Source organism: Procambarus clarkii, chromosome 66, assembly GCF_040958095.1.
Source record: "Procambarus clarkii isolate CNS0578487 chromosome 66, FALCON_Pclarkii_2.0, whole genome shotgun sequence".
Taxonomy (NCBI): Eukaryota; Metazoa; Arthropoda; class Malacostraca; order Decapoda; family Cambaridae; genus Procambarus; species Procambarus clarkii.
This window is the reverse complement of record NC_091215.1, coordinates 23,710,422-23,723,413: the sequence shown is the minus strand read 5'-3', so window position 1 is coordinate 23,723,413 and position 12,992 is coordinate 23,710,422. Positions and strand designations below refer to the sequence as shown.

The 12,992-nt window shown below is 47.4% G+C and overlaps 1 protein-coding gene across 1 annotated transcript; it reads right to left on the bottom strand.

Moving 5' to 3' along the window:
* Positions 1-10,612: 10,612 nt before the first annotated feature.
* On the bottom strand, positions 10,613-11,212 carry LOC138355274 (putative uncharacterized protein ENSP00000383309). The gene has a single exon (XM_069310139.1). The coding sequence runs from the start codon at positions 11,210-11,212 to the stop codon at positions 10,613-10,615; it is 600 nt and encodes a 199-aa protein (XP_069166240.1).
* Between the last annotated feature and the right edge of the window lie 1,780 nt (positions 11,213-12,992).

The following is a 12,992-nucleotide window of genomic DNA, read 5'->3' as shown; positions in this document are numbered from 1 at the left end:
GAGCTTCGGCTCTTTGGTCCCTCAACTGTGTATGTGCGCGCGCGTAACGCAGTGGGCTACGTCGTCGACTCACATTCTTGAATCACAAGGTTTGATTCCCGCGGTATGATAGAAGCGTTTGGGCGACGTTTTGCTTCAATTGATGTGTCCCAGATCCATCTGGGACTGAGTTCACCTATAATTAAATAGGTACCTGTGAGTACCTGTGGTCCAAGTACACACACACACACACACACACACACACACACACACACACACACACACACACACACACACACACACACACACACACAGTCTCTGTTCTATGCTTCATAAGCTTGACACCGTTCATTCACATCTCACAAACCCCAAGCTATAAGTAACATAACTCTAAAAGCGACAGTAACAGTATGAAGCAAACAGTCAGTGTGTCGAGTCGCAAGCTTACATCATCACTGGGCCGCCGGCTTGATTGGCGCGCGCGGGAATCGTCTCTTTAAACACGCTGGCGGGAATAAAGCGCGGGAAATGAGGCGGCCTTTAGTCGTTACCAGCTCCTAACTCTGGCGCGCGGGAAGGTGGTGGTTGTTTGGGGTTGTTTGCGGGTAAACAAGCAAGCCACCAGTGTGACGGCGGAGTGGAACTGCTCGTTTGTTAGCCTCGTAAACAAGCTCCCGTTCTCGGAGGTGTGTGTGCACGGCTGTTTGCGGTGTTGCCTGGAAATGGCGGGAAAGCAAGTGTTTGTTTACAACTTTGAGCTGGAGTAAAGCGAGTTTGTGAGGTTGGTAAGGTTAAGGGTGGAGAGGGAATGAGGTTTAACATAAGACAGGCAATGGTGAGTACAAATAGGCAAGTACACATTCGCACCCACATACTTAAGAGCCCAATAGAGCCCAGTAGGCTCAGGAATCTGTACATCAGTTGATTGACAGTTGAGAGGCGGGACCAAAGAGCCAGAGCTCAACCCCCGCAAGCACAGTTAGGTGAGTACTTGCATACACGTGCATAGCAACACAACCAAACACAAATACACACACACACATACCCATACCTCTGCAATTAAATATACACATCCACACACATATTCATAACCCTCCCACGTAATTATACTCTACCACAGACATTCCCTTACATATCCCCCCCCCTCCCATCCACTTCAATTAAGTATACCCTCCCACACATATCAGGAAAATTATTTACAATGCCATTGCATCCAAAGCAAAGCAACAACCGAAGTTACCACATAGTCATATACGAAGGAAAATGGCAGTCAATGACCCATTGACTAGATTACACACAAGAGAACATACAGTAAATGACAAGGAAATGTGTGAGGAGCTAAATGGCAGTTTCCACGGTGTGATCATGACTGAGCCGGAACAGCTCACAGTGTTAGGAGAGGAGGCGGCCCTAGACGAGAGAAGGCCTGTGCTTGGAGTAATCTTGAGGTGAGACATAGCCCCAGAATCTGTTGATGTAAATAGCTGATGCTGTGAAAATATATATAGAGTCATAGTATGATTATTGTGCTTTAGTTCTATTTCTAATTATCTCATTATCCTAATTTTGTGATATCAGTTTTGCCAATATATGTCTTACCGGTCTAATGTTAAAGACTTGTATCTTTACAATGTATCAGCTTTCAAATTGTTAGTTAAATGTTACTCACTGGCGGTGTGTCCACTCACAAGATGAGTGGCAGCTGCCCAATAAACTCGCCCCTCGGGGCAAAATTAAAAAAAAAAATGTTACTCACTTTATGCCTAAGGTTTATGCCTAAGGTTGGTTTAGGCTGCTGTACACCTGTTATGTCCAGCCAGTAGTGTAATGATGTACAAGTTGTACAACATTACATCCTGTTGGTAATGACTTAACCACAGGAGTTGAATCTAATTGTGTGGGTGTTTGCAAATGATGCAAACACCCACACGATCCCACAAACACACACACAAACACCCACGCACAAACACCTACACCCCCCACACACACGAACACATACACGCCTGTACACAAACACCCCCCCCCCACACACGCACCCACACACACACACACACACAAAACTAAAGTATCGCCTTAAGTTAAATATCAAATGAATTATTGACTAAAAATCTGTTTCTGGAACCTGTTACTCCCTTCTCATCTCTTCTTAATTTCCCCTTCTTACCTCCCGTTTCTGCTTTCAGTCCAAGTTACCCCCTTTCCCGCCAGTTGCTCTCCCTTCTTCACCCGTTTCTCCTTCCATATTCATACCTCCTCTTTACCTTTACCCCTTTCCTAACCCCTTTCCCCTTTCCCAGGAACACCCCCCTCGCCCCTCTCGCACCTTGCCGCCCTTGTTGCCCTGCCCAGTCCAAGTCTGGTTTTCCGTGATCTTGAATCCTAATCCAAAAGACTCTGAGCCACCGGGGTTAAAACTTTTACTGGGATTCCCTGGACATTTTCCTACGAGGAAGGGATTGGTGGATGGGTGGGGGTGAGGGTGTGGATGGTGGGGGTGAGGGTGTGGATGGGTGGGTGTGAGGGTGTGGACGAGTGTAAAGGGTAAGGGTGTGGATTTGACTGCAGATGGAAGCAGGGACTAAGAGATAGAAGGGGGGGGGGGCATGGTGAATTACAAAATGGAAATGACGGGCTATGGAATAGAAAATGAGCAATGAAAGGTTTGTGATAAAGATAAGAAATAGGGAACAAATGAAGAGGTGGAGGCAAAGCATGTGAATCTTGTAAGAAGAATAAGTGGCGATGACGGAAGAAGAGGCGTAAGACAGGTATAAGTGAAGGGAGATGGGCAAAACAGGGTTGCCAAGAGGTGAAGGGAAGAATAAAGGAACCTAAAAGAGAAAAGAAGATCAGTATCCAATTCTGAATTATGTGAAAACTAAAAAATTAACATAACAGTTTTGGGGCTTACGCAGGCGAAGGAAGTTGTGTCGCGTATGAAGCTTAGGAAGGTAAATATTGACTCGGAAATTTTAAGACGGCAAACATGGGAGTTCCCGGAGGGCGTTAAGATTGTCTTTATGGCGGGAAGTTGTCAAGAAAGCGCGGGAAACACTGGAGATCATGTTTATGGCGGGAAGTTGTCAAGAAAGCGCGGGAAACACTGGAGATTGTGTTTATGGCGGGAAGAGGTCGAGAAAAGCGCGGGAAACAGTGGAGATTGTGTTTATGGCGGGAAGAGGTCGAGAAAAGCGCGGGAAACAGTGGAGATTGTGTTTATGGCGGGAAGGGAGTCGAGAAAAGCGCGGGAAACAGTGGAGATTGTGTTTATGGCGGGAAGGGAGTCGAGAAAAGCGCGGGAAACAGTGGAGATTGTGTTTATGGCGGGAAGTTGTCAAGAAAGCGCGGGAAACAGTGGAGATTGTGTTTATGGCGGGAAAGGGTCGAGAAAGAGCGAGAAATACTGAGCATTATGTCCAGGACGAGAGGCTGTCAAGACAAGAGAGAGGTGTGTGAGAGTAGGGAAAGTCCGGAAAAGAGTGATCATTCTTATGGGGAGTTTGCCAAGAAAATGGGAAACGGTAAAAAGTATTATCGGGAAGAGAATTTGAAAAAAACCCTCAAATATTAGGATTTGTGTTTAAGGCGGAAACTCTCAAGAATCGCAGGAATCTTCCTTCTCCTCCCCACATTACCATCGCCCACCGATAACATTCATAAACATCCAAATGTTCACCCACAACATTTTCCCCTCTCCATCACCCATTTTCAGTTCACAAATAATCTGGAAATGTACAAGTTCCCAAACTTGTACTTTGAACTGTTGGTAACATCAAAGGTTACAAGTTAACAGGTGTGTGTGTGTGTGTGTGTGTGTGTGTGTGTGTGTGTGTGTGTGTGTGTGTGTGTGTGTGTGTGTGTGTGTGTGTGTGTGTGGAAAAAAACAAAACAAAATAGTAGTTAGTAACAGTTGATTGACAGTTGAGAGGCGGGCCGAAAGAGCAAAAATCAACCCCGGTAATCACAAATAGGTGAATACACAGTGTACCGTGGTTCAGTGGTTTAAGGCGGGGGCTTGGGAGTACCCATGGAGCAGGTTCGAATCTCACACATCCAACTAGATTTCTTTTTTTCGTCAGTAATTTCCAAGCGTTATATGACAGTGCTGGGAAGACTGGACACCACGAGCGTATCTCTTATCCTGTAACTACACTTAGCTAACTACACACAACCTTGACAATCCAGCGGTTTCCTGTCCCTGTCGTGGCTATTAAATAGATGGTATCCTGGTAAATACTTTCCTCGACTAACGAACGTGTTGGTAGTACCAAACCGAGCCGGGACGGGTGGATAATGGTGGCCTGGTCGCTGTATTTCCTTCTTCGTTAAAAATCCAACCTTTTAGTGGTAACCAGAAACGTACGAAACCGAAAAAACCTAACCTATCGAGTCCGATGCATAGAAAACGTAAATATTTTTGAGGCGTCACTTGTCCTAATAGGTTGCATTTGCTACGATAACTATACAAAAAACTGGAGGTATTGACGTGTGTATGTGATGGTCGCCGGTGCAAGCGTCACCGTGCACGTGACGCTTGCACGTGGTACGACGTGCATCACGTCTCAAGAGTTGCTCCAGTAGGAAACGATGGGGAGAATGGTAGTGGTGGCGGTGGTGGTGGTTAGTGGTGGTAGTGGTGGTTAGAGGTGGTGGTGGTTAGAGGTGGTGGTGGTTAGAGGGTGGTGGTAGGTGGTGGTGGTTAGAGGTGGTCAGGTGAACTATTCACAGGTGTCACGGGGTTTGCTGGATTACTTTCACCCGAGTCAAGCCGAACGACCCCAAGGCTGCCGACACGGCCAGTTGAGGCATTACCAGAGGTGGTGGCGGTGAGATGTGTCAGACAGATCCGTCACATTCCTAGTGACGGTGGACGAGACGTCAAATCTCGGTGTAAGTAAGAACGGTGTGAAGAAACGATGACCAGCTATTTGGACCATCGGGGATCGAACGCCGACTCTGTAGGAAGCAAAGGGAAAAGGAGGACACGTATAGAAGGAAAGGTAGGGAAGCAGGATGAGTGAAGATCAATTGGGATAAACGGGGCGAGTGAGGGTAGGCACAGTGATAGGGTGGAAGAATAGGTTGAGGGAGAGAATACTCGGGGGGATGGGAGGGGGGGAAGAAAGGAGGAGATGGGAGAGGAGAAACACGGATGGATGAGGGATGAAGGATAAAGGGATTAGCCTGGATGTTGTGAATTATTCAGATCCTATCCCGCACCTCTCCGGAACGGCTCTGCTGCCAACATGTCTCCTGTTTATCAATATTTGCAACATTATTGTTATATATATATATATATATATATATATATATATATATATATATATATATATATATATATATATGTGTAAAGAATGCTCGCCGCTCTAGGGTCTCTTATTGTTTCGATGAGCCTGGAACCCAGATTCTTGAGAAATCTTTCACTCTCCCCCCCCCCATGGACGAATGGTCTCGTGAGGGGGGGGAGGGTGAGACTGGGGTGGGGGGGATGAGACGCGGGGGGGGGGCTGAGGATGGGGGGATGAGACGTGGGAGGTGGGGGGGGGAGGGTGAGGATGGGGGGGGATGGCAACGAATGGCAAATTTTTACTCTGTTGACTTTCAATTTCATTTATATGTTTGTTGTTTCATTACAAGTTCCGGCCCACACATTTTTGTATAAAGTATTAAATGAATATGCAACTGTGTGTATGTGTGTTCATTATATATATGTGTATGTATATATATATATATATATATATATATATATATATATATATATATATATATATATATATATATATATATATATATATTAGTATTATATATATATGTGTGTGTGTGTGTGTGTGTGTGTGTGTGTGTGTGTGTGTGTGTGTGTGTGTGTGTGTGTGTGTGTGTGTGTGTGTGTGTTTGTGTGTGTGGAGGACCCTATCTAACCTACCCTCTGGAGGCCTAGATTATCAAGATTCCTGTCAACCCTCTTTTTCCTTTATCAAGCATTATCATTCACAGCCTTCCCTCACATTCACTGTCACCCCTAACACTCACCCCTCACACTCACTGCCTCACACTTCCTTCTGTGTGGCACCTGCATCCCTCCCCTTGTCCCAGAAGACCTCGTCCCCTCATCGTGTGACCTCACCCAGAGTCAGGTCATTACAAGGGTCATAAACCACACGACCCTTCCCCCTCTACACACACACACACACACACACACACACACACACACACACACACACACACACACACACACACACACACACACACACACACACACAAACACACACACAAACACACACACACACACACACACACACACACACACACACACACACACACACACACACACACACACACACACACACACACACAGGGTGGAGTTCCTGAAAAAAAAATAAAACTTGTAATGGTTTCATTGGGGAGGGGGGGGATGGAGGGGGGATCACATGGTGGCTGACATAGTGAGAGAAGTCTAGGACACGAGAGAGAAATCAGGATAGACTGCATTTTACGACCAAAAAAAGAAAGAAAAAAAGTCTTTAAATCTGTTCCTTGAAATAGGCTGAATAAACTGGGATGACTGGAGGCGCACTCAACTAGATAAAGAAGTACCTAACAGACAGGAAATAGACGGTCATTATACGAGCAATATCAGAATAATTTAGCTCACAGGGACTCTCAAGGCTCGGAATGTTCTACTTGTGAGATCTCTCACTTATGAGAGATCTCAAAAGTAGAGAGGATCCCATAAGCAAAGGGAAGGGGGGGGGATCTCACACGTGTAGAAACGCAAAAATATTAAGAGCAGGCACTGTGTATGAATGCAGAATGCAACAGGAAGACCTCAACTAATTACAGGAGCGGACCGACACATGGCTGCTAGAGTTCAACCACACCAAGTGTAAGGTAATAAATATGGGAGGAAGCGAAATAAGACAAGAAGGCAATTACACAATAAGAGGAAGATAAGCATTGCAGAAAGAGTTTTGGGAGCAACATCACACCATCGTAAACACCGGGAACGCGCATACTAAGACAATGCCGCCAAAATTAAGAACATTAAACAAATGAAACTTTGGCCATTTCAAACCATATATACAGCTAACAACCTAGAAGAAAAACGAACTATAGGAGATATGATCGCTACATACAAAATACTCCAGGGAACAACACAATAATTGTACGCACGTGTGTGAACGTCGGGAGAAGGCTCGAAGAACCAGATAAGAGATAGACTAAGAGGCGGACCTAAAGAGTTGGACTTTACTCCCGCAAACACACACAGGTAAACTGATCCATGCCTTCCCCCCCCCCCCCCCCCCGTCTCCTGGGTCATTGTAATCCCTCGACTCTAGATCTGACCATCATAGCTGCCTCAGTAACCTTCCTTCACACTTAATGCACCGTAATATTAACGCTCTTGGGACTAATGAGCATCGCTCACCTAAGTTCCAATACACTTCTGAGTCGACTATAACCACTGCAAATACGACGCTACTTAATTGACGAAACCGGGAGAACATTCCTCTCATTCTTCACACATTCAGGCGAACAGTCACAATAACGTGGCTAAAGTAAGTTGACCAGACCACACACTAGAAGGTGAAGGGACGACGACGTTTCGGTCCGCCACAATCGATTTAAGAATGGTCCAGGACGGACCAAAACGTCGTCGTCCCTTCACCTTCTAGTGTGTGGTCTGGCCAACTTCTCCACACATTGTTGCTTAGGTCGGCAGGACCGGATATTCAGAAGTGCACTGTGCGGAAAATGGATGTCCGGTTAACCAAAAATCCGATTCCATCAAGAACCGTTTAAATGTTTATAGGTACTATGAGTTCTTAGCACAAGTTTGTGAGTTGCTTAAATGCACGACAAAGGTATCCGGATTATCAAGTTAAGTGAGGTGCATACTTCGGATTATCGAGGTTAGTGAGGTGCATAATCCGGATTATCGAGATAAGTGAGGTGCATAATAGGCAAATTTAAAACAATGTTCTTGCGAAAATATTCAACCAATCACCATATCCGTATTAGTCAGTATGATTGAGTACTATGTAATTTGAAATCCAGATGAGCGAATGAACGAGGGTGTGTGGTGTGTGTTCGATTAAGGGACGGGAAGGACCCGAAGCGTGTCCGGTTAAGAGAGGGAAGACAGGAAATGTGTTCAGTTAATTGAAGAGGGCATGAGGCACGTCCGCTGTGGAGGGGGGACGGGAAGGAGAAGCAGTGTCCGGTTAAATAAGAGGGAATAACGTGAATCGTGTCCGGTTAGGCGAGGGAATAGGTAAAGTATGTTCGTTTAGAGAGGAAGAGTGCGAGAAGCGTTTCCGCTTAAAGAAGACAGAGACCATACAGCGTATCCGGTTAAAAGATGAGAGGTGGTACAAGGCATCTTCAGATATGAAAGATGGCGCGTTTGAGTCATGGCCGGATATGGGGGGAGGGAAGGTGTGGAGCGTGTCCGGATAAGTGGGGAGGGATAAGAACATTCCGGCCGATATATGATACAAACGAGGAGAGTTCTATGGCTCTTGAGGGGAAACGAGCAGCTGAGAGTGGGCGGTGATTTGATTTGCTGCATCAGTGGGTGTCGGCAGTTGGGTGCAGGGAGGGGGTAGTGGGTGGGAGAACTGGGGGGTGGTGGGTGGGAGAACTGGGGGGGGGGATAGTTGTGGGTGGGAGAGGAGGAAGGGTGTAGTGGGTGGGAGAGCAGGAGGAGGGTTGTGGGTGGTAAAGAAAGGGAAGGAATGAAAGAGAAAGGAATGGAAGGAAAACAAAGTAGGATGAGGGACAGAGAGAGAGAGAAAGAGAGAGAATGTGTTAGCAAGAGAAGTGCGAGGAAGTAAGGGAGCTGACATTTGGACTGACATACTCACCAACACACTAGCACAGTCACACACTAGGTGACTAGGGGGGGGGGTCTCAGGTGGAGAGAGGTCTCACAAGCTGCTAGGAAGATCTCTAACCAGAGGAGGAAGGGAAGAGTTTTCCTGGTGGAGTGGGGTTTCAAATTTCAAGATTTAAATGCACTTTCTGTCTGGTTTCTGATCCTACTACACAGATCTCCCAGATCCTTTCCACAAGTGTATACCTGTGTTGACCTTGACCTTCCTACACGTGCCGGCAATAAACTGCATCTGCACATTTGAAGCCAATTTTGAAAGTCTGTTGACATCCTCCGCGTAACGTCTCTGAGTCTTTGATTTTAAATTTGGCGGGAAAGTCTGTTGACATCCTCCGCGTAACGTCTCTGAGTCTTTGATTTTAAATTTGGCGGGAACTCTATTCATCGTGAATTGGATAATGTTGACGTGGCTCTCGTGTCTAAATTATTTCTAAATATGTGTAATTATGAGACACTTTACATGTGATTACTCTCTACCCTGACATTACATATACTGGCGTCATGTTTACTCTGTGCCCGAGTGTCTCTGATTCACTGATTGCTTGCCGAATTGACTTATTGATTGGCATATTGTTTGACTGACAATAATTGGCATGTTGATTGATATATTGGCTACCTAACAGACTGCCTGGCTGACCATCACTACTCAACAGTCGATCATGGAGACTGGCGGTTTACTCATCACCATTAAGGCCTGGATCCTCCTTATATTGAGGTTACCTTGAGGTTGTTCCGAGGATCAATGTCCCCGCGATCCGGTTTCTGACCAAGCTTGCCTCATAGCTTTTGCTGCCTCTTCATTGGTTTGGCTGTTGACCAATCGCCATCCAGGACAGGATCTCCTGCAAAGAGATAATGCAGATTACCACCAGTAATAGCGTGAGTGGACATGTAGGCGTGTACATGGTTGTGGGGGCGTGTGCGTGTGTGGACAGAGTAGGGGTGCGGGCGTGCGGGCGCGCGGGCGTGTAGGGGCTGACATGTGGGCGTGTGGTGCAGAGTGTCAAGATATAATGATACACAAGCTGAAGTACTTAAAAACAAATAAAACAAGGCAGATTTTGCCAACTGTTTTGACAATGAAGGGTTACAGATGCTAACTTACTTGGCAACCAATTTTCGTCACGCTAATCAGCTGAACAAGTCAGTGCTAAGTCCTGGAGAAAATGGATTCGTTTAAAGTGACAAGATTCTTAGATTTAGAAGAAGAAGAATGAATCTTTGGAGAAATGATGTTGGGAAAAGTAAATCTTGCAATGTTTCAACTACTGCTGGGGCTTAAGGAGTAAAGAGCCCGCCCTTTCAACACAAGTGAAAGGGGTGAGGGATCCATGCTCTGAATCTTCTGCTCATCCCGAGAACTTGACTTTAAGCGATGAGGAAGAACTTTGTGAGCTGCGATCTGATCGGCTGCTCAAGATGAGATTCACTGACCTATAACCGGCTAAGCTCTCAACTTACGTGAAAGATGATTATTCTACCCTCCGCAGGAAGGCTGGACGGTAGAGCGACGGTCTGGCGTCATGCAGGTCGGCGTTCAATCCCCGACTGTCCAAGTGTTGGCCACCATTCCTTTCCCCCGTCCCGTCCCATCCCAAATCCCTATCCTGATCCATTCTAAGTGCTATATAGTCGTAATGGCTTGGCGCTTTCTCCCGATAGGTCTCTCTCTCCACAGGAAAGCACTCAAAACGTCGCTGCCGGGTTTATTTTCTTAAAGTGTAGCAAGCTTTCTCTCGTTTAAACAGGATGTAGGGTGGATGTAGCGAGGGTGTAGGGTGTGGGCGTGCGAGAGTGTAGAGGGCGGGCGTGTGAGGGTGTAGGGTGTGGGCGTGCGAGAGTGTAGAGGGCGGGCGTGTGAGGGTGTAGGGTGTGGGCGTGCGAGAGTGTAGAGGGCGGGCGTGTGAGGGTGTAGGGTGTGGGCGTACGAGAGTGTAGAGGGCGGGCGTGTGAGGGTGTAGGGTGTGGGCGTGCGAGAGTGTAGAGGGCGGGCGTGTGAGGGTGTAGGGTGTGGGCATGCGAGAGTGTAGAGGACGGGCGTGTGAGGGTGTAGGGTGTGGGCGTGCGAGAGTGTAGAGGGCGGGCGTGTGAGGGTGTAGGGTGTGGGCGTGCGAGAGTGTAGAGGGCGGGCGTGTGAGGGTGTAGGGTGTGGGCGTGCGAGAGTGTAGAGGGCGGGCGTGTGAGGGTGTAGGGTGTGGGCGTGCGAGAGTGTAGAGGGCGGGCGTGTGAGGGTGTAGGGTGTGGGCGTGCGAGAGTGTAGAGGGCGGGCGTGTGAGGGTGTAGGGTGTGGGCGTGCGAGAGTGTAGAGGACGGGCGTGTGAGGGTGTAGGGTGTGGGCATGCGAGGGTGTATGTGTGGGCGTGCGAGGATCAAGAGCAAAGACAGAAATGGTTTCCTTTCAGTTGAAAATGTCGTTCACTTGTGTGTGTGTGTGTTTATCTAAAGTTCGACCCCGGGTTCAGTATCTGTGTAGCAAGGGACAAGTTCAGGTTCCACATTGTAGAAACAAATTTCATTATCTAAATTGGCTTAAAAAATCGCATTGTCTTCACCCACATTTCTTCATATTGCCTTCACTTATCTTATGCTTTTTTTTCTTCAGTATTGTCAATGTTATTTTTTGTTTACTGATATGGTTGAGTTTTTGTGAGTAATAAATATATATTTTTTGAGATTAATATATATAAAATGATAATTTTTCTGCGGGGGTTCGTTGAGATATGAAAACAAAGGTAAAAACGTTGAGAAACGCAGGTGTAGATAGTTGGCGTGTGAGGGTGTGGGCGGGTGAGGGTGTATGTGTGGGCGTGCGAGGGTGTAGGGTGTGGGCGTGCGAGGGTGTAGAGGTGTGGGCGTGCGAGGGTGTAGGGTGTGGGCGTGCGAGGGTGTATGTCTGGGCGTGCGAGGGTGTAGGGTGTGGGCGTGCGAGGGTGTAGTATACGCGCGTGTAGGGTGTGGGCGTGCGAGGGTGTAGGGTGTGGGCGTGCGAGGGTGTAGTATACGGGCGTGTAGGGTGTGGGCGTGCGAGGGTGTAGTATACGGGCGTGTAGGGTGTGGGGTGTGGGCGTGCGAGGGTGTAGAGAGCGGGCGTGGAGGAGGAGGAAGCCTCACTAGTGAGGCGGGAACAGTAATTTACCAGGCCAGGGACCTCGCTACCCTTAATTAGGATGTATCTTGCTCCTTGTGCAAGTTACGGCAGCAGAGGTAAGGGGGCACGGCGAGGGGGGAGGAGGGGCGACGCTGAGGGCACGGTGAGGGGACGCTGAGGGTGGAGGAGGGGAGACGCTGAGGGGAATGGTGAGAGAACTGTGAGGGGGGGGAATGGTGAGAGAACGGTGAGTGGGGGATGGTAAGAGAACGGTGAGGGGAATGGTGAGAGAACAGTGAGGGGAATGGTGAGAGAACAGTGAGGGGAATGGTGAGAGAACAGTGAGGGGAATGGTGAGAGAACGGCGAGGGGAGAAATGGTGATGGCTCTCCTGTTAGTGGCCTTCCCGGTAGTCCTGAAAAAGTGCCAGAGAGACAGTGACTGGACACCATCAGTGCTGACCCGCAATGACTCACCATTCATCACTCATCCTCAACAGTCACTCCGTTAACTGTTCGAAATTCACACCAAGAACAGTAGGTAAAGAGATAATTCACTTCGCCTCCTTGATTAAAATACAACATGCCTAATTAACAAACATTACTCATCAGCTCTGATTCAGGCTATTAATTTAGCACTAAAACAGCCAGATGTTATCCTTCACTCAGCTTGGTGTTGGGATTAACACCTATCAAACTCTTGAGGGTTTTTGAGTACGAGTTGAGTTGAGTTTTTGAGTACGAGTTGAGTACGACGAGTACACCACGAAAGCTTACTAACCAGCAAGCATAATTTTGTCCAGGACTACAGTACACTCTGTGTATGTACACCTGCAAGCAGAGTACACCTCTTGGTGTACATACAAGTGTATACTCTGAATCCTAAGGCTCTATATACTCTCACACTTGTATATACATTGCCGATAACAATAGACTTGTTAACCATTCAAGGATTTTTCAGTATGCGCACTAGTGCTCCAGTTGGTCTCCAGGGCGGGGCTCCTGTGGATCCCACGATGTTCAGCGGCCATCT

Coding starts and splice junctions, on each gene's coding strand:
- LOC138355274 (XM_069310139.1), bottom strand. CDS start 11,212: ATGCCCACACCCTACACCCTCACACGCCCGTCCTCTACACTCTCGCAC.